This window comes from Caretta caretta, chromosome 5 (assembly GCF_965140235.1).
Source record: "Caretta caretta isolate rCarCar2 chromosome 5, rCarCar1.hap1, whole genome shotgun sequence".
NCBI classification, from domain to species: domain Eukaryota; kingdom Metazoa; phylum Chordata; order Testudines; family Cheloniidae; genus Caretta; species Caretta caretta.
The window spans coordinates 70,233,603-70,260,713 of NC_134210.1; the positions used below are offsets into that span (position 1 = coordinate 70,233,603).

Genomic DNA, 27,111 nt, shown 5'->3' on the forward strand with positions numbered 1-27,111 from the left:
ATAGTGCTTTTCAGAACACTTACACCCATACAGGAGCTATTTTGGCCAGATATATTTTTATATTCAAAGCGGAAACTTGCATGTCCATAGGGTACTGCTTCCATAATGACCAAAACAATAGCTATAACATTTGGAGAACAGTTCATCATTTGACTCTTCCTCTTTTTTGTGTCAGATATAATTCAACTGGTAATCTTTTATTATGATCAAGTATTTATTGATTCAACCACTAGTTAGAGAGAGATTTTGTATGTTATCCCTCAATTAAGGACCAGGATTTTGAAAGGTATACAAGGAAGACCTACAAATACAGATTTTAAAAAGTAATCTTTCATATTTCATGTATGACCTTTGGACAAGTCACCTTATTTCACTGTTCTCCTGAAAAATGAGAATAATACTTTGCCTCAGAGTAGTGTTGTGAAAATATGTTAATGTTTGTAAGATGATCACATTTTTACTGTATTGGAGGCCATAATCAGGAATATTTCTGAGTAGCTGAAGAATGAGACCAGAATTTGTATGAAAAAGCAGTTATTTTCCAAGAGTAACTCTTCTCCAAGGACCCAGCCCAGTTCCATTAAAGTAAATGGAAAAAACTGCCACTGATTTTAGTGGGAGCTGAACTGGACGCCAGATATATTGCTCCCATGGAATCACATTGTAAGAAACATGTATCTAACCCATACCCATGGAAGTTTTTGAGAGTTGGTTGTTAGAGGGAACGTACAATTCCTTGAGCCCAACATTCCTGCCATGTCCGCTTTGCTTTCTATGAATGCAAAAAGAAGATGATGAAGGGTTATTGAGGAAATATAGTACAGTCTGAGACGTTTCTTACAGTCCTTTCAGTTTCTTGGTTGGCTTTTGCTTTAGAATATAAAATCTAGTGCAATTGATTGCAGCCAGCAGAAATACTGGAAGTCTAACCATATCTTTATACTACCAGTAATGACTCTGTCATAATTATCTCACTGAACAGCTTATTCCATTGCTATATTCCATCCTTTGCCTCTGTGGTTACTACAGTATACCTGTATTGTTTCATATTCTCTGTGTGTATATAAAGTCTGCTGCAGTTTCCACGGTATACATCTGATGAAGTGAGCTGTAGCTCACGAAAGCTCATGCTCAAATAAATTGGTTAGTCTCTAAGGTGCCACAAGTACTCCTTTTCTTTTTGCGAATACAGACTAACACGGCTGTTCCTCTGAAACCTACAGTATACCTGGTTTTTCTCAATTCAGTCTTAAGAGTCCTCACTCCAGTTTTCAGACAAAGATTCCCAGACACAAGAAACTATTTTGAACATGTTTGCACAAAGTGAGCAAACATCACCCCAGCCCCCTAAAACTCAAGACTGAAATATTTAGCATGGGATTTGCAAAAGAGATTAAAGGAATTAGGCATCTGACTCCCATTGACTTAACTCTTTAGACTCCTTTGAAAATCCCAGCATTAAGTTTCATACCCCACCTATTTATTTATTTATTTAAAAGCCAGATCATATGCTCAAGACTAGTGCAAATATTTCTAAAATCTCCACATTGTGGTATCCATAACAGATAAGCAATAGTTCACATATATGGGAAAAAGAATATTATGGAAAAAGTCATAAGATAAAAAAAGTGTACTATTATGCAGTTTATTTCCAGTGAAACCAAATTTTACTATGGCTGTGATCACAGAACGTCTTCACATTTGATGCAAATATGAGAGATCAATTACAAAGTCACTTGGTGCAACTATCTTTGACAAAAACAAAAAACACATTGTTCAGTTATATTATGTAAAACAGTTTATAAGCATAACTTTAATAAGATCCAACTGCACTGCAGTTGCAAGAACTTGAACACATAAAGTGCCACATTAATGATCATTTTTTTGACAAATTTAACGTAATACAAGCTTTAGATATTACGGTTGACAGCAAGATGTTCTACAGCAGAAAACTGATGCAAATTTTTCTAACTTTCAGTTTGAAAATTTTAGCTATTATTGTAAATCTAAACAGTTTAGAAAGTCTTACATTCTCTTTCTAAACTAAAATATATAATATATATAGCCTTTATATATAATATATTTTATATATAATTGTTTTCACATTGTAATTAAAACAGAAGAAATTTACATTTTTAGTTTGCTGGGGCAACATCTCATACCAGAGGTTACTTTTATTGTGTTCCTGCAGCACTGTGGACTGGAGGGGAATCATGATCAGAGAGAAAGGAAGTAGCAGCAGCTGCTGCTTCAGGGAGTACAGGTGCAAGCACATGACGACACACCGGGCATGTTCCTGACTAGAAGAGACAAAAGAAACAGGTTAATTGCAAAGTGTGCGTGACTTTACATGTTTTCCAATAGCAATTCTCAACTGCTTTATTCACCTGTCTTTTAAATGTCTCAACCACTGAGGTTTTCATCCCTGTGCTAAGGAGACAATTCCACAACCAAACAGACCTCAGTCTAAATTTTCCAGTGCAATTTAACATTATTACTTCTAGTTAAATTGCTCTGAACCACCTTAAACAATTCCTCATCTTTAGTGATGTTGCACTCTTCACTCCTGTAGTTTGCTATTCTCTCTTCCTAGGCAAGTTATGAAGAAAAAAATAAAATTAAACAAGTTTAAGTCAATTTCTCCAATCCAAGAATAATTTTTTTATCTAATCCATTTAAATTTTCTTTTTTCCTCCTAGTAATGAGAAGCACAGTATGGTGTTCTGGGGGTTGGTCATTCTAAAAAATATTGGTACCATCACGGCTGCAGTTCAACATTAGGGCTGTACACACATTGCAAGCAATGTCTAAATTGTTTATGGGTCCTGTATACGTTAAATGGTCAAGACTAACCAACTTTGCTCTTTGCATACTCCTAGGGATTTCTTTTCACCACCAACAAAATTGTTTCTTAAAATATTAAAATAATCCAATTAATTATTTTGTGAAATAATCTCGTAATAAGTTTTCAGAAAAAGATGCATGTTGTTCTAACTGACAGAGCACAAACTCACCACTAGTCCCGCAAGCAAGCAAAGGAGAACTCACCTTCTGTAACCAAAGTGTTACACAGGGTTTGTGAAAGAAATGATGACAGGGCAGCTCAGTTATTATTTCTTCTTTCACATACTCACTGCAACAGATAGCACAGCACTGCTCCTGACCAACAGCTTGAGGGGGAAAAAACAAAGACACATCACAAATTTTAAAATTTAAGTTTAATTAAAAATCAAGTGAAATATGTTAAGAAGATATCAGTGGCTAATCATAATATGATACAGTTTACCAGACTAAGCAAGTCATTTTCCAAAGTGCCCTTATGTTCTACTCAGAGTGAACAGATAATTTCTGAATTTACCACTCAGTATTGTGCTGCGTAACAGAGCGTCAGTTTCCTTTAAATACTGTATGTACACTACCACACTATAACAAATTTAAGCTTAGATACATTTTGCAGGAATTAAAATTTTTAGTGAGCTGCTTTTTCCATACCATTGTGATTTTCTGTAATAATAATCTGTGGCAGACAGTCTATGCTTTCTTTGCTGGCTGGTGGATGAGCTTGCTCAACATCAACGGCAAGAGACTCCAGATGTGCCAATGCAGTCTAAAAAGGAAGTTTTTGTTTTAAAAAAGTTACGTTTCCTTATTCATGACAGAGATACTTCACATGTAAAAAACCCACCAGACAAAAAAAAATTAATATAGCTATTGTGTTGCTTTATTAAGCAAAAGGATTATGCAAGTTATGTAGAGCAGCATTACTGCTAGATTTTTACAGGTCAAATGGAACAGAAACTTAATTGACTGGCTACTTATTTCTGGATCCCTGGTTTCAAATATCAGTTAGGTTATTAGCAAAGAGAGTTATGGTCTCAAGCTACTCCCTAATAAATATTTACTCATATTATAAAGTGGCTGAACAAAATGGCATGAAAATGTCTTTTCAGGAATGACTTAGAGGATGCAGGAGGTCAGAATTGACTGTTTCCTTCGTAACACACTGCTGTTGTCACCTTCTGAAAGCAGTGCCAATGGCTTCATGTTAACAGATTTCCCAGTTTCAACTACAACATAGCCCAAAACTATAAACGAGAAATTAAGGCTAATTGTAGTGGGCTTGACTATGGATCAGCAGCAATACTAGTTTTTAGGAGGAAAGCAGAATCCATCGAGGTCATTATGCGAATGAGTGACATTTCACGAAGACTCAAATAATGCAAGGAGTAGGGATATTTCAGTAGATGGTACTCTTCCCTGTGGCTCGCTACTCAACGGATGTATAGTGGTGAGTGGAGAAGCACTGTACTCTTTGAGGAGCCATTTCTTGGTTAACACTTACAACTTAAGATCTTGACCAATACAAGGTCATTAAAGATCACTTTTTCTAAGAGTAAGGAGTTAACACTGGTGTCCCTGACCAAATACGACATGATTAGTCACATTCTGTCCAACTAAAATTCATACTTCAGTTTCAACTAGATACAGTATTCTTTATTTTCTGACAACTTATGTGGCATAACGTAAAACATGTTCCATCTAATGTGTAGCTGCTTTTCAGTGCACAGAGAAGCGGACCCCATTTTATTTACTTACCTTATAATGATGTTGAGAGCCTTAACCAATTGTTTGTAAAGTATTTTACAATTCCTGGATGAAAGGTACTGTAGAAATGTACTGGTATATTTATTATTATTTTCATATTTCCCAACTTAAAGAACATTTATTGCACTTACAACATGGAAAGCTGAAGCAAATGAACATAATACTGAGATATTATATGGCGTGGATGACATGTTAAATAGATTTTACATCTTAAAGATACAAAATCCTTTAAAAAAAAAAAAACTTAAATCAAGCTAGAAAGCCAAGAATACTGGAATAATGGATCACATGCAAACCAGACCTTGCAAGTCTGGAAAAACAGATTTTAGAGTCAGAAGCCCATATTCACTGGACCAGCTGAATTCCGCTCAGCACAAATCCAGAGAGGGCGGCGGAAACAAGGATGGCATTAAAGCCACTTTTGAGGGTCCCCAATCCTAGACCTCACATAAATGACAGCAACTTTTTGGCTATGCTCTCACTTGCTAGTTACCATTGGCCCCAAAAACCTATTCTGGCAGCTGAGGATCACAAAGATATAGCACGCTCCCATCTCATGTTCCTTATGCTGGGACCAAGGGAAAGTGGGATTGTGCAGGAACTCATACACCTCTTTTCAAGTAGCTGGTATAGCACAAGGCTGACTGAGCAGGAGAGTGAATCTGGACATAAATATTTTATTAAACTGGCACCACATGGCTCTTAATGCCTAGTATCGTCAATAATTATGATACTCTTTCTTTAAAAAGAGATTCTTATTGGGAAATAAATAAATATTTATCAATATATATTAACACAAACATATATTTCTGTACACGTAACATGTGACAAACGTTCAAATACAACGAAACAAAACAAGTTAAGCCATTTTACACTGTCTCTCCTTCATTCTTCCACCCAGAGACACATACTTCATCACTAACAAGCCATCCATCTTCTCACCAAAGAGATAAGCACAAGCTATTCATAAAAATACATTTTACTTTTAAGAACAGCACACTAAACTAATAAATGACATTTGAACAGGTTCCCAAGTTTCAAAGTTGAGGTTCATCAGAAAGATATTGGAATATGCATATCTAATGTGGACTCTGACTGAATACTTGGCAACTCAGGTCCCTAGTGTTTAAAATAAGAAGTCTGAGACTGAGATGAGGCCTCAATTTAAAAAGTTTCAAAATCCAGTAAAACCAGAAGAACTACTTTAGATTTGCATAAGAACGTACTTAGGTCAAACTGCAAATTCTTCAAATTTCTAAGGCACTTCAGCAGATTAAAGCGAACTAACATCTATTATTCCCCAAGGTGCACACTAGATGATAAGAAGAGACATAGTACAACCCCCCTACACCCCCCAACTTGCTCTGAACCAAATTTTACAGATTTCAATTTAGGATGTACCTAACAATAGTCTTACAGTAGAACAATAGCAATTGAAATTGAACAGCTAAGATGCCACTTTAATACAGGCATGGATTTTTGGGGGGGAGGGGAGAGTCAGCATCCAATTTATTTATTTTAATGGACACAAAACTTATTAGGTTTGAATAATCTCTAATAGTAATATTTACAGAAAATGTTACTGAGATCTACAGCAGCCAATTAATTACTAATTAACATAAAATACAAAAGGGGAAAGCACTCAATACACTAAACTAAGGGACTACTATGTTGGATTATATCTGGATTTACTTTGAGTGTGTCCATCTCAATCTTTAAATAGGGAGAAAGTTTACAGAACCAAGTCCAACATTCTAAAGGGTTAGAATTGGTTTAATTTATGTTCCTGTATAAGATATTATCTTTGAGTGTTAATCTTAAAAAATATTTAAATCTTTAAATGCAGTATTACATAACTTAGTTTTAACATGAAAAAAACATCAAAAGCAAGAAATGGACAAGAAATTTGGGAAACCATGAAAAAAAAAATCTGAAGGGTGGCATGGGGGAGGGGAGGAGGGGATAATAATTCATTTGATGCTTTTCCCCAAGCCTAAATATCAAAGTAGTCCAAAGAAATGGCTATCCTGAAGCTACAAAATATAGTAGTGTATGTTATTAAAAACAGTTAATGAGAACACCTGGGAATCAACCTCAGGCCTTTACTTCTTCCCCGAATGACACATTTCCTAATTATTGCTTATTTTAAAGGTTTTTTTGCACCTCCTGTCTATAGACTTCCAGCCAGGTTTCCACTCTCATCCTCCTATTTGGGCCTACAGCCCATCTTGTACTCTGAAATAAGTTGAAAGATATACCAGCACTTGTTCTATAGCTTAATTAGAACAGGTGGAAAATTATCACAAATGGTTTATAAGATTAAGTTTGCTGGACACAGAAGCGGAGCTTTCTTTGACATTCAGTAAGATTCTGGAATCTATGAATAAACAATTGGCTAATCTACCAATTAGACGGGAGAAAAATGGATAGGGTCATGCTTAATTGTGACAGCTCAGTCTCTCCCTTTCCCAGAGTAAGATAAACTTGAATTTTTGCAATACTACAGTTTTCCCTCCCTTTCAAGTGCTCCTTAGCTACAGCAAATTGGTTTTGCTAGGTAGAGAGATTTTCTCAATAACTTCTGAGCTATAATAGCCTCAGATGAAAGTTAGGTTGTCACGGGGAAAGGTATCTAGCAAATGAATTTGCTAGTTCAGATAAGGAACATTAGAAATTTTGGGAAGATTGGGGAAGGGGGTTTAAATAAATTAGTACCTCTGAAAGAATGAATTGCACTGTCACAAGACAGATAGGATTTTCTTGATGATATCATTAAAATCAACCCTACCAGTTCCTCAAATATCAAAAAATTGTACATAATATTTCAAGTCAGTGGTTAGACCAGGGGTCGGCAACCTATGGCACGCATGCCAAAGGCGGCATGGGAGCTGATTTTCAGTGGCACTCACGCTTCCCGGGTCCTGGCCACCGGTCCGGGGGGCTCTGCATTTTAATTTAATTTTAAATGAAGCTTCTTAAACATTTTTAAAACCTTATTTACTTTACATACAACAATAGTTTAGTTATATATTAGAGATTTATAGAAAGAGACCTTCTAAAAATGTTAAAATGTATTACAGACACACGAAACCTTAAATTAGAGTGAAAAAATGAAGACTCGGCACACCACTTCTGAAAAGTTGCTGACCCTTGGGTTAGACTTTGAGAACACCCTTAACCCCACATGCAAAATGTTGCCAAACTGTGATACTCCTGGCCACCTCATTGTATTTGACAGGGAGCAGCCAGTCTTCTTTTTAAGCTACAGAACAAAATGCTATTTACTATCCCATATTCACCACATTTCCTACACTCCGTATATGTAGATAATCAGAAATTGCCGATACCTGTAGATGGTGATAAGTCATTTCCATGAACATGCTTGTTACCTGAATTTGAAAAGACTCAGGTTAGTGAAGGAGAGTGCAGGATTCTTAACTGTTTGTACCCCAGAACAAGCTAGCTTAAAAGATTATTTTTCTGAAAAATGTAATTCCAGGGCTGGAATGTTTGTGGGCATTATGACAGTGGTACTAAATAGGAGAGAAAACCTTCGTACCATTATGCCAGTATTCTGAGAAATGTAAGACGTTCTCTGTTCCAAGATTTTTATTTTATTTTACTTGCTTCACATCGATTTTAGATTTTCCAATTGCATGGTGCACCATTTAAAGGCTCTATCTACAAGGACCTAAAAGCAAGAGAAGGAATCATTTAAACTTGGTTTGAAAACAGTATCAGGAACATTAATTTCTAGCACTGTGTGCCTAACCAATGTGGGATGGTGCTGCACCTTTTCCACAGTGTCCTACACTAGGTAGCTTGCCTTAATTTAGGCTAACACTAGCCAGCCAAATCATGTTAAACTCCATCTTCTAGACAGGGCCAGCTCCAGGCACCAGCTTTCCAAGTAGGCATTCCAAGGCAGCATTCAGAATGGGGCGGTAGTCCGTGTCCCGCGGCGGCAATTTGGCGGCACCCCCGCCGCTCTTCCCGCTATGGCGGCAATTCAGTGGCGACTGCTTGGGGTGGCAAAATTGGTAGACCTGCCCCTGCTTCTAGAACAGTGGTGGGCAACCTGTGGGCCCATCAGGGTAAGCTGACTGCGGGCCACAAGACATGTTGACGTTGACCATCCACAGGCATGGCCCCAGTTGACCATCCACAGGTTGGCTGACTGCGGGCCGCAAGACATGTTGATGTTGACCATCCACAGGTTGCCCACTACGGTTCTAGAACCTTTTGTAAGAGAATTTAAAACAGTATGTCCTGTTTCTAAATCAGGCTATGCTCATCAAACATGGGACCTTAGTAGATCAAAATCCAGATGACAGCCGAACACACAGTCCTCTGGGTAGCACAGATTTTCAGTCAGTTTCCTTTTCAAGTTCCAGAAGGTACATACAAAGTTCTCCCAAAGGAAACCAAGCCATATGTTGGATAATTCTTGCTGTTTTCTGGCCAATTTTTGTAACTATCTTGAAGCTCGGAGTAGAGGTGAGCCATCTATAGAATTCTGATTTGGAGTACATATCTTGAGATCTTCTCAAAATTCCTGTTGTTTCTGGTATAATCAAATGATATAGATGTAGTTTTTTTGCTATTTTGAAAGTCTCCTCACCACTTTAAACCATTTCTGAAAACAGTTGATCAGCCTAGAAAATATTCTGTACCTCTGAATGTAGTAAGTGTGCAAAAATATATAGGATGCTCTATTGATCAGAAATCTTCCCAGTATAGCTAGATAGTAGAGGGTAGGGAATTTAACATATCTAAAGATAACATGATCAGAGATTAAACATTTCCTACATTCAGTAAACCAATGCAGTAAGTCTGTTCTTTTGGACAAGGGAGTAGCAAACGACAACACTTGACATATGCCAGATTTTCAATTCAATAAAAGAAGCAGATACAACTGATAATCAAATCAGAAACAGGCAATATCCATTTTTCAAATTGCTTCATGGATTTAAGTTTGGAGAGGAAGAGGCATTGACATTAGCCATATTAAAAGGAAGAAGCTCTTAGAAGAACAGAGTTGGGTCAAGTTATAGAATCTAAGGAAGAGATCTACTAAAACATGACACCTATGGTCTCCCCCTCATGATTACTGGAAATGCAAATTTTAGACGGATATGCCAATAGGTTTTTACCAGTGGTTCACATGGGTAGCTATTCTTTACATCATAAAATGTTTAATGCAAAGGTGTACGTGTATATTAGAACTCAAAATCCTCAAATTACTCATTTTCATTAGGCTCGGTTATTAATCAAAATGCTGAAATTATTGTATTAGGAAGTTGTAGCCACTATTATAATAAATCAGGGTTTCTGTACTGATGTTAATTATGTGTGAAAGTTTGCTTCCTTCATATTGTGAAAGCCAATTCCCCTCCAGCCTGGAAAGCACATATTACACATGTAGGGTTGATTCTTGGCATTAATAAAATTTTGAAAGTCTCCTCACCACTTTAAACCATGTCTGAAAACAGCTGAACAGCCTAGAAAATATTCTGTACCTCTGAATGTAGTAAGTATGCAAAAATATATAGGATGCTCTATTGATCAGAAATCTTCCCAGTATAGCTAGACAGTAGAAGGTCGAGAATTTAACAGGTTGATTCTTGGCATTAATAAAATTAGGACAGGTGCATGGAATGACTGTTCACCTAAAAAAGGTAAAGAATCATGAATACAGGAACACCTAGAAGTATTCTGGTAACAATAAAGAGGACACTGACTGGAGACAGTGCAATAGATAGAACAGCATGCAAGTTTAAAACTCATCTGCTCCCTATAAGCTATTTAATAGCCTATGAGCTATCTTTTCTCCCTAAAGAAGCTGTATTTACATTAAAAGAAAAGGAGTACTTGTGGCACCTTAGAGACTAACCAATTTATTTGAGCCTAAGCTTTCGTGAGCTACAGCTTATGCTCACGAAAGCTTATGCTCAAATAAATAGGTTAGTCTCTAAGGTGCCACAAGTACTCCTTTTCTTTTTGCGAATACAGACTAACACGGCTGTTACTCTGAAACCTGTATTTACATTAGCTCCAGTCTTGCTTGTAGATGCAGAGCCATCCCGATGCCCTTGATAATGACATAAAACCAGAAAAAGGTTGAGATTTTAATGAGAGCGGATCTGAATCCTGACTTTCACAGAGGCTCAGTGAATATGGTATTAGATTCAACCTGTATCAACAAATACATTGTGTCAACATTCGCAACACAATACAGAATTGCTAAATTTGTTTAGCCAAAAGCATAGAGTCCATACCTTTAAAGAATTACTTGAATTTACAAATGAGAATGATACTATCCCACAATGGGGTTTTCCAGGAAGCGTAGAGAAGTGATGTATGTACCAGGTATCATAAGTGTCAACCAGTTATTAAAGCCATATAAGATGCTTTGAAACATCCTATTGGGCATTTATGTACTGCTGACAAAAATCAATTATATCAAGCTCTTTTGCTTTCCATAACGCTTCAGACAACTAAGACCTAATTTTAAACACTGGTATATAGTCCAAGTCAGTGGTTCTCAATTGGCGGCCCAATCAGCACTCAGCTGAGTCCCTTGTGACATACTCAGGGCCATACAAATAGTATATATATTGTGTGGATGTGGCCCACATAAACAGAGAGAGCTGCATAGGAGATCCACAACAGTAAATAGGTTGAGACCCACTGTTCTAAGGGAATCGTCTTCCCTCCTGGTCTGATATAAAAACTGACTGGATAGGACTGACTGGATAGGACAAGTTGCAGTGGGGGAGGTTTAGATTGGATATTAGGAAAAACTTTTTCACTAAGAGGGTGGTGAAACACTGGAATGCGTTACCTAGGGAGGTGGTAGAATCTCCTTCCTTAGAGGTTTTTAAGGTCAGGCTTGACAAAGCCCTGGCTGGGATGATTTAACTGCGATTTGGTCCTGCTTCGAGCAGGGGGTTGGACTAGATGACCTTCTGGGGTCCCTTCCAACCCTGATATTCTATGATTCTATGACTTGTGTCACTCTCAAAGACTAAATAAGAACTTGTTTACGGTCATCCACGAATTACTAAATGGATAGAATGCTCAACAGCTCCCAACCATACTACCACCCTTACAGCAGCTCTCTCAGTCAATCGGGCATACAGCCCCCAAGGACTGCCATTACAGATGGAATTAAACAGGGGCTCATGCTTTTCTTCCGATAGAAGAGCTTATGTCTGTTGCATACTAGCAATATAGACAAACTTCTTGCAGGCTCAACACCCCAAGACTTCTGGGTCAGGTATAAACATATGAATATGAACACAAATAGGACAAGATTATCTGGTAAATATAACAAACATAAAGGATTTGCCCTCTCCATGCAGGCTCCCCTATTCTTGTGCAGAGAAGCCACTCAGTTACCACAGTCCCCCCAGGGGAAAAAAACTGGGTGGATAAAAATCAATGATTTAAAATGTAAAAAAAAATAAAAAAATAGATTTTTTTAAATTTAAATCAGATTTTTTTGATAAAATGCTTTTTGAGAAAAAATTCTAATTTTATAGTATGAGACAATGTATTCATATAATGTTCAAGACAAGTTCTGTAAATGAGTTCCAATAGTTCATGGATTAGGGAACCAATTTTATGGAGTTCCAGGGCTTCTGTCTAGATTATTTAGGTTAATCTTTCTATCTACCCAATGGGACTCAGTGCTCAGTCTAGAAGATACCATCAGAGATGTTTAGTTTTTCAGTTCTCAAAATGTGGGTTTGTCTCTCCAGAAATAACATACTTGTTACCAGCCAAAATATTTTAAATAAATAAATAAATAATATATAGAGGAGAGAAATAACAGACCTCAACCCTACTGTCCCTCTGCAAATTGTGTACACAGAGTCAATTCCTTACCTCTCTCTAAAAGTGCAAAGTTTCAAAAAGTTCAATGAATAGCAGATTGTTGGGGGTGGAATAGATCTGGACAAGGAGAAGTAGTCTGGAGACAAATGTGAGGAGTGGGGGACAGCCAGTAGAAACAAAAGTGAAACTGTTTGAGCAGCATATTCCAGAAGTCTTTCTGAGTGTAGCCTTCATTGATTTGAGATCTACCATACCGTTCTCTCACTAGAAGGGAAAACCTATAATGGCAGCAGGCCGTGAAAGACACCCAGTTTAGGAATAAGAACCATTCAAGAAATATATGTTTGCTGATGATGTTTTAAAGAAAGGCACACCAGAGAACTGGAGGAAGTCACTTAAGACCTTGGATTCAGACAAGACTGTTGAAGTGATAATCTCACTTTTAACAGCAGTACCTTCTTCTGCTGATGTAGAAAAAATATTTTCTTCCTTTGGACTAATTCATTCCAAATTGAGAAATCGTTTGGAACCTGAAAAAGCAGGAAAGCTTGTTTTTCTTTTCCAGATTATGAACAAACAGGAAAATGAAGGGGAAGACAATACTTACCTGCAGAAGCCAATATTTTAGAGTTTCTCATGTTGACCTGGCTGACATAGTCAATTTATTTATTTTTTTAAAAAATGCCATTTAACTATTTTAATTAAAAACAATTTTAACAAAAACAAATCTGATTTTAAAAAACTTGAACGTTTAACTAAATTTAAAAATTTAGATGCTTGTTTTGTTAAAATATTATATGTTTACTGTTGAAGAAAAAAATCCAGACTACATAACGTTGTTGTTTTAACTAAATAAAACAATTTAAATGTCTGTCTGGTGATGTTCTCCTAATACAGCATGGCAAGAAAATCCTCACAATATTAATGACGATTAACCTGTTGAACTGGAGATATTTTTGAAGTCACTGGGAGGTGAACTATCTGCTTCAATTACCTTTGGTAAATGAAATAATTAAACAATCATTCATTTTCTGATATTGCTGTATAACTAATCTGAAAAGTTTTCAAAATAAATCACTTAAAATGTATAGTGTGTACCTTCTAAAAATTAAACCTCCATCTACCTCTGAGTTGTGAAGAATATGTATTAAGGTTATAACAACCAACAAGAAAGCACTTTTATGTAGAAATCCATGATTAAATCAAGTCTTCCTTACTAGTGATTTAAAACATGATTTAAATCAAATCCACCCTGAATGAAAACCTGTGACTCAGTAAAGGACTAGCAGAAGTAAAGCAATTTGTCTCCAGTTGAGACGTGCTATTAAGGATCTGGGTAGAGCTGAGTGGTATAGAGCCTAGCGCAGATGCAGAGGTATGACTTTTTTTGGATGGCCCTGACTTCTCGTGGGTCTTAGGGGACCTAGGTGGCATGGGAACAGAATCACTGCTGATGCTACAACCCCTGTCCCCTGATTGAATGATTAAATGAAGAAAAATGTGAAGGGATCCTCATGGGGTTTTTCATCTCCCAGATCTCCTCCCACGGCTATTACCAGGAGAGGACTGAAGAGGCCCATGACCAATATATTAAGGGAGTGAGCTATAGACAGAGATTTAAAAAATTCTCCATGTGTACTACAACAAATGAGTCTATTGAATTTACCCTTTTGAACTAATGGACTGGTAGTCGAATGATGTTGCTCCTGCATTTACAGGATCACATACCAGGTACTCACTGCAGCAATTACTTTACAACAGTACATTACACATCTAAAAGCACCATTTAGCACTTCTTTTGTACAATGCAACCTAAGATTGAGGTGTCTGGGAACATGGGAATTGCCAGACTGGGTCAGACCCATGGTCCATATAGTTCAGTATCCTAACAGTGACCAGCATCAGATGTCCAAAAAAAGGTGAAGAACCCCACAGCAGGCAAGTGTGGGATAATCTGCACCTCACATTAGGTCTCACCCTGACCTCTAACATTTGATCCTTAGCCAATCTCAATCTCTTCCAAATCTTTTATGATCATGCATTATAATTCTGACTAATTATTCTGATATATAGATTATCCAATTCCTTTTGACATTTTGTTAAATTATTGGCCTCAACGATATCCCATAGCAGCAAATTCCACAGTTTAATTACAGATCGAGTAAAAAATTTATTTTTATCTATTTTGAATTTCTCATCTTTTAATTTAATCAAATGTTCCCTTGTTCTTGTGTTATGAGATAGGAGAAAAGTCCCTAATTCACCTTCTCTAGACCATTCATTATTTTACATATTTTTCATGTCTCCTCTTATTCTCTCAAACTTTTCAATCTCCCTTCATATGAGAATTTTTCCCTTCCCTTCATCACTCTTGCTTTTCTCTGAACCCCCCTTCCCCCCCCCCCAGTTTTGTAATATTCTTCTTGAGATGGGGAGACAGGACTGCACACACTATTCCAGATGAGGTTGCATCACTGCTTTATATAAGAGCATTTAATATTGTTTGCACTATTCTCAAACCTTTTTCTTATGCACCCTAACATTTTTTTTTAAACTACAGCTGCACATCAAGAACTCTTCACTGAATTATCTATAATGGAGGCCAGGTCGCTTCCTTGATTTGATACAATTGACAGGTTTATAAGTTGTTTAGTTTTTTCTTTCCAATGCGCATTACATTGCATTTATTGACAATGACTTTTGTTTGCCGTTTTGTTGTCTTTTCACTTCGCTTATTTAGGTCTCTCTGAAATTCCTCACAGTCCCCTATGCTCCTGACTAACCTACATCACTTTGTGTTATCTACTTACCTCCCCAAGCACTCCCCTCTCCAGATTCTCAATTAAACCACATGAGACCTCAAAATCTTATTTCGACAGGAATATCAAACTGGGCTACACTGTTGAATTTTAGTTTTGACATGAGAAGGCCAACTGCTAAAAGTTTAGAGCAATGCTCTGTATGATGCTACAGAGAAGAGGTCATCTGTTGTCTACCAGAGCAAGGTAATTAAGACTGGAAAAATCGCCACCTTTTCTTAAAATGGACCTGAGCCAAATCTACAGCAGAAATATATCCTGCACCACTGTGGGATCAAAGGGCAAAAAGAGGAAAAAAGGAATTTAGAATTAGGGTTAAGCAGAAATAATTTCTGGGCATGAATCGTACCATTACTGGATGTTCCATATTCAGATTGTAAATATAGAGAAATTGCCAATATTCCTAGAACAGTTTGAACTGTATGTATATGAATGCATGATGGCTATCATTATTGTTATTTCATTGTTGGAGATTAACTTCTCTTAATGAGGAACAACAAAGTAATTTTAAGAGTTCACGGGCTGAAATTGTGGAAAAGCAGCATCACTTGCCCCACAACCTCAGCCGTGCAGAACACAATGCCATCCAGAGCCTCAGAAACAACTCTGACAACATAATCAAAAAGGCTGACAAAGGAGGTGCTGTTGTCATCATGAATAGGTCGGAATATGAACAAGAGGCTGCTCGGCAGCTCTCCAGCACCACTTTCTACAAGCCATTACCCTCTGATCCCACTGAGAGTTACCAAAAGAAACTACAGCATTTGCTCAAGAAACTCCCTGAAAAAGCACAAGATCAAATCCGCACAGACACACCCCTGGAACTCCGACCTGGGATATTCTATCTACTACTCAAGATCCATAAACCTGGAAATCCTGGGTGCCCCATGATCTCAGGCATTGGCACCCTGACAGCAGGATTATCTGGCTATGTAGACTCTCTCCTCAGGCCCTACGCTATCAGCACTCCCAGCTACCTTCGAGACACTACTGACTTCCTGAGGAAACTACAATCCATCGGTGATCTTCCTGATAACACCATCCTGGCCACTATGGATTATACACCAACATTCCACACAAAGATGGACTACAAGCCGTCAAGAACACTATCCCCGATAATGTCACGGCTAACCTGGTGGCTGAACTTTGTGACTTTGTCCTTATCCATAACTATTTTACATTTGGGGAAAATGTATACCTTCAAATCAGCGGCACTGCTATGGGTACCCGCATGGCCCCACAGTATGCCAACATTTTTATGGTTGACTTAGAACAACGCTTCCTCAGTTCTCGTCCCCTAACGCTCCTACTCTACTTGCGCTATATTGATGACATCTTCATCATCTGTCATCATGGGTGACTTTAATTTTCCTGATATCTGCTGGGAGAGCAATACAGCGGTGCATAAACAATCCAGGAAGTTTTTGGAAAGTGTAAGGGACAATTTCCTGGTGCAAGTGCTAGAGGAGCCAACTAGGGGGGGAGCTTTTCTTGACCTGCTGCTCACAAACCGGGAAGAATTAGTGGGGGAAGCAAAAGTGGATGGGAATCTGGGAGGCAGTGACCATGAGTTGGTTGAGTTCAGGATCCTGACACAGGGAAGAAAAGTAAGCAGCAGGATACGGACCCTGGACTTCAGGAAAGCAGACTTTGACTCCCTCAGGGAACGGATGGCCAGGATCCCCTGGGGGACTAACATGAAGGGGAAAGGAGTCCAGGAGAGCTGGCTGTACTTCAAGGAATCCCTGTTGAGGTTACAGGGACAAACCATCCCGATGTGTCGAAAGAATAGTAAATATGGCAGGCGACCAGCTTGGCTTAACGGTGAAATCCTAGTGGATCTTAAATATAAAAAAGAAGCTTACAAGAAGTGGAAGGTTGGACATATGACCAGGGAAGAGTTTAAAAATATTGCTCAGGCATGTAGGAATGAAATCAGGAGGGCCAAATCGCACCTGGAGCTGCAGCTAGCGAGAGATGTTAAGAGTAACAAGAAGGGTTTCTTCAGGTATGTTGGCAACAAGAAGAAAGCCAAGGAAAGTGTGGGCCCCTTAATGAATGAGGGAGGCAACCTAGTGACAGAGGATGTGGAAAAAGCTAATGTACACAATGCTTTTTTTGCCTCTGTCTTCACGAACAAGGTCAGCTCCCAGACTGCTGCGCTGGGCATCACAACATGGGGAATAGATGGCCAGCCCTCTGTGGAGAAAGAGGTGGTTAGGGACTATTTAGAAAAGCTGGATGAGCACAAGTCCATGGGGCCAGACGAGTTGCAACCGAGAGTGCTAAAGGAATTGGTGGCTGTGATTGCAGAGCCATTGGCCATTATCTTTGAAAACTTGTGGCGAATGGGGGAAGTCCCGGATGACTGGAAAAAGGCTAATGTAGTGCCAATCTTTAAAAAAGGGAAGAAGGAGGATCCTGGGAACTACAGGCCAGTCAGCCTCACCTCAGTCCCTGGAAAAATCATGGAGCAGGTCCTCAAAGAATCAATCCTGAAGCACTTACATGAGAGGAAAGTGATCAGGAACAGTCAGCATGGATTCACCAAGGGAAGGTCATGCCTGACTAATCTAATTGCCTTCTATGATGAGATTACTGGTTCTGTGGATGAAGGGAAAGCAGTGGATGTATTGTTTCTTGACTTTAGCAAAGTTTTTGACACGGTCTCCCACAGTATTCTTGTCAGCAAGTTAAAGAAGTATGGGCTGGATGAATGCACTATCAGGTGGGTAGAAAGCTGGCTAGATTGTCGGGCTCAACGGGTAGTGATCAATGGCTCCATGTCTAGTTGGCAGCCGGTGTCAAGTGGAGTGCCCCAGGAGTCAGTTCTGGGGCTGGTTTTGTTCAATATCTTCATAAATGATCTGGAGGATGGTGTGGATTGCACTCTCAGCAAATTTGCGGATGATACTAAACTGGGAGGAGTGGTAGATACGCTGAAGGGTAGGGACAGGATACAGAGGGACCTAGACAAATTGGAGGATTGGGCCAAAAGAAATCTGATGAGGTTCAATAAGGATAAGTGCAGGGTCCTGCACTTAGGACGGAAGAACCCAATGCACAGCTACAGACTAGGGACCGAATGGCTAGGCAGCAGTTCTGTGGAAAAGGACCTAGGGGAGAAGCTGGATATGAGTCAGCAGTGTGCCCTTGTTCCCAAGAAGGCCAATGGCATTTTGGGATGTATAAGTAGGGGCATAGCGAGCAGATCGAGGGACGTGATCGTCCCCCTCTATTCTACTCCAGATGAGGCCTCACCAATGTCCTGTGTCCAGTTTTGGGCCCCACACTACAAGAAGGATGTGGATAAATTGGAGAGAGTCCAGCGAAGGGCAACAAAAATGATTAGGGGTCTGGAACACATGACTTATGAGGAGAGGCTGAGGGAACTGGGATTGTTTAGTCTGCAGAAGAGAAGAATGAGGGGGGATTTGATAGCTGCTTTCAACTACCTGAGAGGTGGTTCCAGAGAAGATGGTTCTAGACTATTCTCAGTGGTAGAAGAGGACAGGACAAGGAGTAATGGTCTCAGGTTGCAGTGGGGAAGGTTTAGGTTGGATATTAGGAAAAACTTTTTCACTATGAGGGTGGTGAAACACTGGAATGCGTTACCTAGGGAGATGGTAGAATCTCCTTCCTTAGAAGTTTTTAAGGTCAGGCTTGACAAAGCCCTGGCTAGGATGATTTAATTGGGGATTGGTCCTGCTTTGAGCAGGGCTTTGGACTAGATGACCTCTGAGGTCCCTTCCAACCCTGATATTCTAGGATTCTATGATCTGGACCCATGGAAAAGAAGCCCTTGAGGAATCCCACCATGATTTCAACAATTTCCATCCCACCATCAACCTCAGCCTGGTCCAGTCCACAGAAGAGATCCACTTCCTGGACACTACAGTGCTAATAAACGGTTGTCACATAAACACCACCCTATACCGGAAATCTACTGAACGCTATTCCTACCTACATGCCTCCAGCTTTCACCGAGACCACACCACACGATCCATTGTCTACAGCCAAGCTCTGCGATACAACCGCATTTGCTCCAACCCCTCAGACAAACACCTACAAGATATCTATTAAGTATTCTTACAACTACAATACCCACCTGTGGAAGTGAAGAAACAGATTGATAGAGCCAGAAGAGTTCCCAGAAGTCACCTACTACAGGATAGGCCTAACAAAGAAAATAACAGAACGCCACTAGCTGTCACCTTCAGCCCCCAACTAAAACCCCTCCAAAGCATTATCAGGGATCTACAACATATCCTGAAGGATGACCCAATACTCTCACAAATCTTGGGAGATTTGTCCAGTCCTTGCCTACAGACAGCCCCCCAACCTGAAGCAAATACTCACCAGCAACCACATACCACACAACAGAACCACTAACCCAGGAACCTATTGTTGCCAACTGTGTCCACATATCTATTCAGGGGACACCATCACAGGGCCTAACAACATCAGCCACACTATCAGAGGCTCGTTCACCTGCACATCTACCAATGTGATATATGCCATCATGTGACAGCAATGCCCCTCTGCCACGTACATTGGTCAAACTGGACAGTCTCTACGTAAAAGAATAAATGGACACAAATCAGATGTCAAGAATTATAACATCCATAAACCAGTCGGAGAACACTTCAATCTCTCTGGTCACGCGATTACAGACAAGAAAGTTGCGACATTACAACAGAAAAACTTCAAAACCAGATTCCAGCGAGGGACTGCTGAATTGGAATTCATTTGCAAATTGGATACAATTAACTTAGGCTTGAATAGAGACTGGGAGTGGCTAAGTCACTATGCAAGGTAACCTATTTCCCCTTGTTTTTTCCTACCCCCCCCTCCCGCCCCGTTTCTCAGACGTTCTTGTTAAACCCTGGATTTGTGCTGGAAATGGCCCACCTTGATTATCACACACATTGTAAGGAGAGTGATCACTTTAGATAAGCTATTACCAGCAGGAGAGTGGGGTGGGGGGAGAGAAAACCTTTTGTAGTGATAAACACCCATTTTTTCATGGTTTGTGTGTATAAAAACATCTTCTGTATTTTCCACAGTATGCATCCGATGAAGTGAGCTGTAGCTCATGAAAGCTTATTCTCAAATAAATTGGTTAGTCTCTAAGGTGCCACAAGTACTCCTTTTCTTTTTATTTAAAAAATATTTATTCCCTATGTGGATACTTACAGACTGGCATCAAGTCATCCCATAACATGTTAAGCTAAACAGATTGAACTCCTTGAGTATCACTGTTTTTTAATCCTTCAATCATTCTTGTGGCTCTTCCCCTATCTAATTTATCAGCTGCCTTCTGGAACTGTGGACACCAGGACTGGACTCAGTATTCCAGCAGCAGTCACACTGGGTGCCAAGTAAAATAATACCTCTCTACTTCTACTCAAGATTTTCCTGTTTATGCATCCCAGGATCACATTAGCTCTTTTGGTCACAGTGTCACACTGGGAACTCATGTTCCGCTGATTATCCACCATGACTCCCAAATCTTTTTCAGAGTCACTACTTCCATGGATAGAGTACCCCATCTTGTAAGTATGCCTTACATTCTTTGTTCCTAGACATATATATTTATACTTAGTCCCATTAAAACACATATTGTTTGCTGGTGTCCATTTTACCAAGTGATTCAGGTTGCTCTGTACCAGTAACTTGTCCTCTTCATTCTTCACCACTCCCCCCAATTTGTGTGTCATCTGCAAACTTTATCAGTGATTATTTTATGTTTTCTTCCAGGTCGTTGATAAAAATGTTAAATAGCATGGGACCAAGAACTGATTCCTGTGGGACCCCAGTGGAAACAGACATGCTTGATGATGATTCCCCATTTACAGTTACATTTTGAGACCTAACAGTTAGCCAGTTATTAATCCATTTAATGTGTGCCATGTTAATTTTATATTATTCCAGTTTCTTAATCAATATGTCATGAGATACCAAGTAACTGTCTTTTCTTCTTCAAGTGGTTGAGATCAGGTGACTCACAAGCGAATGAGTAGGAGGTGAGATCAGAGACTACTTATAGAAAACTGCAGAACTGCCTTCCCAAAGTTTGTATCTGATCTAGCCCCTCAGCCCCTGACAAGCCCCTCAGTACCAAACAGGTGGGCAACCTCAACTCTGCGCCCTAAATTGGAAGAGGTGCAGAAGAAGGTGTCAACAACGTCATGTCTGTAATAAGTTCACATGGCACAAAGGACACTGAAGAAGAAGCCACCACACCTGAACATTCCTCAATTAGTGGACAGTCAGGAACAGACAGGCAAAACAAGTCTGATACTGCCCAATACGCCAGAGTACCAGAGTCAATAGTACAGAGTTCACACGTTGGTACCAGAGTACAGGTAGACATCCCTGCTCTATCTCATGTACCAGATGAATCATGGTCTTGGTTTGCACTCCTCTTAGAAGGGGAGAAGAAACCTCTCCTAGCCCTGGTCCATTTTATGAGATCTTTGTCTAGGAGGACCAGAGGAAGGGAGACAGTCTCTCTTCCTCCTGGAAGAGGAATCCAAACCTGGCCAAACAACAGCCCATGCTGGCTGAGATACCACTAAGGGGTCTGGCAATCTTTGGAGTTCCCTAGTGCTGAAGCAAACCTCATGGTCTGCTCCAGAAGGTACTGCTTCAAGTGAAAGCTTCTGGCCATCTGCATTTCTTTGCCTTTCTCTTCTGAATGACTTGCAGATTTCTTTAACGTGCCCTTCCCCCAACAAGTCTGAGGGTCACTATAAGGGTTCGCTACACCACACAACAGTGAGGGCATCACACCAGGCAAAATCCTAACTATTAGTAAACTAAACCTAAGGGTACTACTATACGAACGACAACTAACAACTATACATGGGGGGGAAAACCACAGACAGCACCGTGAAACAAGGCTTGAGGTAAAAACCACAACGAGCACTCTTACTCAAGCTCTGGGCAGTGAGAAGGAACTGATGCAGGTATGGGTAGGAGCACCGCCTGTATAGATACTGCTTAGCAAAGTTCTCTGGCTTTGGTGTGCTGGGTGGGTACATACCTGAGTTGAACACATGGATGCAAACACGAAGAAAAACCTCCAATAACAGGAATTCTACAACCTCCCTTGGTAGCCTATTCCAATACTTAACTATTCTTAGATTTAGAAAGTGCATCTGAAGAAGTGGTGTTTTACCCACGAAAGCTTATGCCCAAACAAATCTGTTAGTCTTTAAGGTGCCACCAGACTCCTTGTTGTTTTCTTAGATTTAGAAAGTTTTTCCTAATATCTAACCTAAATCTTCCTTGCTGCAGATTAAGCTGATTACTTCTTGTCCTACTTGCAGTAGGACCACTGATCACTATCCTTTTTATAACAGCACATTTGAAGACTCATCATGTCCCTCTTCAATCTTTTTCTCAAGACTGAACATACCCAGTTTTTTGGGTTATTTTTTTAAACCTTTCCTCATAGGTCAGGTTTTCTAAACCTGTTATAATTTTTGCTGCTCTCCTCTGGAGCCTCTCCCATTTGTCCACATTTTTCTTTATGTTTGAGCATCCAAAACTGGAATCAACACTGCAGATGGGTCCTCCACAATGCCAAGCGGAACAAAACAATTGCCCCTTGTGTCTTACATATGACACTCCTGTTAATACACCCCACAATGATATTAGTCTCTTTTGCAACTGCCTCACATTGCTGGCTCATATGCAATTTGTGGTCCTCTACAACACCCAGCAGTACTATCACCTAGCCAGTTATTCACCCATTTTGTATTTATGCATGGGATTTTTCCTTCTTACATGTAGTACATTTAACTTTACTTTATTGAATTTCATCCTGTTGATTTCAGACCAATTCTTCAATTTGTCAAGGTCTTTTGATTTCTAATCCTGTCCTGCAAAGTGCTTGCAATCCCTAACAGTTTGGTGTCAAGTGCAAATTTTATAAGAGTAGTCTCTACTCCATTATCCAAGTCTTTAATGAAAATATTGACTAGTACCAGACTCAGGACAGAACCCTGCATGACCGCATGAGATAGGTCTTCCTAGTTTGACAGCTAGCCATTGATAACTATTCTTTGAGTGCAGTTTTTCAACCAGTTGCATATCCACCTTATAGTAACTATGGATGAAGGGAAAGCAGTGCACATGTTGTTCCTTGACTTTAGCAAAGCTTTTGACACGGTCTCCCACAGTATTCTTGCCAGCAGGTTAAAGAAGTATGGGCTGGATGAATGGACTATAAGGTGGATAGAAAGCTGGCTAGATTGTCAGACTCAACGGGTAGTGATCAATGGCTCCATGTTTAGTTGGCAGGCGGAATCAAGTGGAGTGTCCCAGGGGTTGGTCCTGGGGCCGGTTTTGTTCAATATCTTCATAAATGATCTGGAGGATGGCATGGATTGCACCCTCAGCAAGTTTGCAGATGACACTAAACTGGGAGGAGTGGTAGATACGCTGAAGGGTAGGGATAGGATACAGAGGGACCTAGACAAATTGGAGGATTGGGCCAAAAGAAATCTGATAGGTTCAACAAGGACAAGTGCAGAGTCCTGCACTTAGGACGGAAGAATCCAATGCACCACTACAGACTAGGGACCGAATGGCTCGGCAGCAGTTCTGCAGAAAAGGACCTAGGGGTCACAGTGGACGAGAAGTTGGATATGAGTCAACAGTGTGCCCTGGTTGCCAAGAAGGCCAATGACATTTTGGGATGTATAAGTAGGGGCATTGCCAGCAGATCGAGGGACGTGATCGTTCCCCTCTATTCGACATTGGCGAGGCCTCATATGGAATACTGTGTCCAGTTTTGGGCCCCACACTACAAGGAGGATGTGGAAAAATTGGAAAGAGTCCAGTGGAGGGCAACAAAAATGATTAGGGGACTGGAACACATGTGTTATGAGGAGAGGCTGAGGGAACTGGGGATGTTTAGTCTTCAGAAGAGAAGAATGAGGAGGGATATGGTAGCTGCTTTCAACTAGCTGAAAGGGGGTTCCAAAGAGGATGGCTCTAGACTGTTCTCAGTGGTAGCAGATGACAGAACAAGGAGTAATGGTCTCAAGTTGCAGTGGGGGAGATTTAGGTTGGATATTAGGAAAAACTTTTTCACTACGAGGGTGGTGAAACACTGGAATGAGTTACCTAGGGTGGTGGTGGAATCTCCTTCCCTAGAAGTTTTTAAGGTCAGGCTTGACAAAGCCCTGGCTGGGATGATTTAGTCGGGGATCGGCCCTGCTTTGAGCAGGGAGTTGGACTAGATGACCTCCTGAGCTCCCTTCCAACCCTCATATTCTATGATTCTATGATAACTTCATCTTGGCAACATTTCCCTATGGGACCTAGGGGAACATATGGGACTAAACCAAAAGCTTTACTAAATCAAGATATCTCATATCTACTTGCTTCACCCCCAACCACTAGGCCAGTAAACATGTCAAAGAAAGTAATTAGGTTTGTCTGGCTTTATTTATTCTTGACAAATCCATATTGGCCATTACTTATCACTCAATTATCCTCTAGATGCTTACAAATGGATTGTTTAATACTTTGTTGCAGTATCTTTCCAGATATTGAAGTTTCCCTTTATAAAAAACATGTACTATACGCCCCTTCCAATCCTCCTGCACATCACCCATCCTCAGTAAGTTCTCAAAGATAATTGCTAATGGTTCAAAGATTGCTTTAGTACCCTATCATGAATTTTGTAAGGCCCTGCTGACTTGAATACATCTAAGCTATCTGAATATTCTTCAACCAGTACTTCCTCGATTCTGACTTGTATTCCTTCCTAGTCTTTGTTAATATTAATTATGTTAAACATCTGGTCACCATTCACCCCTTTTTAATTGCAGACTGAGGTAACACGGGCATTAAACACTTCAGTCTTCTTGGTGCCATCTAGTATTAGTTCTCCTTCCCTGCTAAGTAGCAGACTTACACTTTCCTGTGTCTTTCTTTGCTCCCAAGGTATTTATAGAACCTCTTCTTACTGTCTCATGACCCTTGCTAGGTGTAACTCATTTTGTGCCTTAGCCTTTGTGATTTTGTCCCTATATGCTTGTGGTATTCATTTATATTCATCCTTAGCAATCTGGCTATGTTTCCACCTTTTGTAGGATTCCTTTTTGATTTTCAGGTCAGTAAAGAGCTCATGATGGAGCCATACAGGCCTCTTACTATTCTTCTTCTTATCTTTCCTTTGCATCAGGACAGTTTGCTGTTGTGCCTTCGTAGCAGAGCGATGACTCATCAGCACGGCACATCCTGCTGGTTGTCCTGGGAATTAGCTCTTTTCCAGCCTTGGAGCACCCTCTGCCAGCTGGTGGCTCACCTGCCTCAGGCCCCTGTGTCCCTCCTGGACCCCAGTGCCCCTTTAACTTGGGTTCTGCCCCAGCTGTACCCTCACACTCTGGGTCTCTCTTCCCAGGGGAATCCCCAACCCTCTAAGACCATCTTGCCTCCGTGGCTTCTGCCAGTCGTCATCTAGCCCCCTCTCACTGGGGCAAACTGCAGTCTGTAATGGCCACTCATCATCGATAAGGGGGTTGGACCAGCTGCCTCTGCCTATCCCCGGGCTACGCCTCTTTAGCCCCAGTACCTGCCTTGGGCCCCTAACAAGGTCAGACTGGAGCTCCCCAGCTCCTCTTGCCTTTCCTCAGCCCTGCTCTGCTTCAGGTACCCTTTTCTCCCAGGCAGCTAGGTCCTTCAGCTCCTGACTGACAGCCCTTTTATAAGTCCGCTGTGGCCTGATAGGGCATAGCCCCAGCTGTGGCTGCTTCCCCAGTCACCCTAGCCTTTTTCCACTGGAGCAGGTTAACTGCCCCTCAACACCCTTAAATACTGTTTGAGAAACTGCCAGCTCCTGTGAACTCCTTTTTCCCTTAGATTTTTTTTCCCAATGGAACCTTACCCACTAATTCTCTGATTTTCTTCAAGTATTCTTTTTTGAAGTCCATTAGCCTTATTCTGCTGCTCTCCATCCTTCCTTTCCATTGGATCATGAAATTGTCATTTTATGATTACTTTCACCTAAGTGACTGATGCACTAGGAAATGATAACACACTAGCAAGTGCATCTAGCTCACTGTTTCATACTTGTTTAGATCAGCAGAGCTTACAAGTATAAAAAGTAGTAAAAATGCATGTCATTAAAAAGTGAGCGGATATGAATTAATACACACAGGGACCATATATGCGGAACACACTGGTGCATTACTACTCAAAACAAAACAAAAACTATCATCTTTAGGCTCCTTTAAGCTAGTCTGGTGACATGGTTTTAAGTCATTTTAATGTGTTCCGTTTTTATTTTTACACAGAAGTCAGAAATCGTATTTCAATACCTCCATGGCCTGTGCCAAACGCTCCTCCAGTGCCATATATGTGAGAAACTGAGGATCCACATAAGAAATGGCTTGAGCAACTCCTAGGCCATCACCAAATTCATCAAGTAGTCTGAAAACACCAAAAATGCAATATTAGGAAAAAGAGCCTCCATTTTAAGTGCAGCTTTAACAATATTCAATTGAAAAATTACTTGATCTGTCAGACAAAAACCAGGCAAATCCTAATGAGAGAGACAAGGTGTGTGAGGTAATATCTTTTTACTAAACCAAAGATATTGGTTCAATAAAAAAATATTGCCTCACCTTCTTTGGCTCTCTAATATCTGGGACTGACACAGCTACAACTATACTGCATACAAATCCTAAGGAGTGCATAAAAGCTGGGTTTGTATATGTCAATTAGAGGATGTTTGTGAATCAGTCAGGAGTATGCCCATTTGAAAATTTTGTGCTTCATGTCTCTGCACACAGATGTTCAGATAGACTAAACACTGTGTGTCTATACT

At 40.1% G+C, this 27,111-nt stretch overlaps 1 protein-coding gene across 5 annotated transcripts in view; it reads right to left on the reverse strand.

The window, feature by feature from the left end:
* Positions 1-1,631: 1,631 nt before the first annotated feature.
* Positions 1,632-27,111, reverse strand: part of PJA2 (praja ring finger ubiquitin ligase 2) — a 103,931-nt gene continuing 78,451 nt past the window's right edge. For 2 of the 5 annotated variants that reach the window (XM_075128603.1, XM_048850012.2), the window contains exons 6-11: positions 26,603-26,714; positions 12,900-12,974; positions 7,953-7,994; positions 3,493-3,607; positions 3,049-3,170; positions 1,632-2,300 (exon numbers count right to left, since the gene is read on the reverse strand). In XM_075128603.1, coding sequence (XP_074984704.1) covers positions 2,175-2,300; positions 3,049-3,170; positions 3,493-3,607; positions 7,953-7,994; positions 12,900-12,974; positions 26,603-26,714 — 592 coding nt within the window. In that variant the 3' untranslated portion in view covers positions 1,632-2,174. The remainder of the gene's footprint in view (positions 2,301-3,048; positions 3,171-3,492; positions 3,608-7,952; positions 7,995-12,899; positions 12,975-26,602; positions 26,715-27,111) is intronic. The other 3 variants (XM_048850013.2, XM_048850014.2, XM_048850015.2) reach the window with 3 other exon arrangements.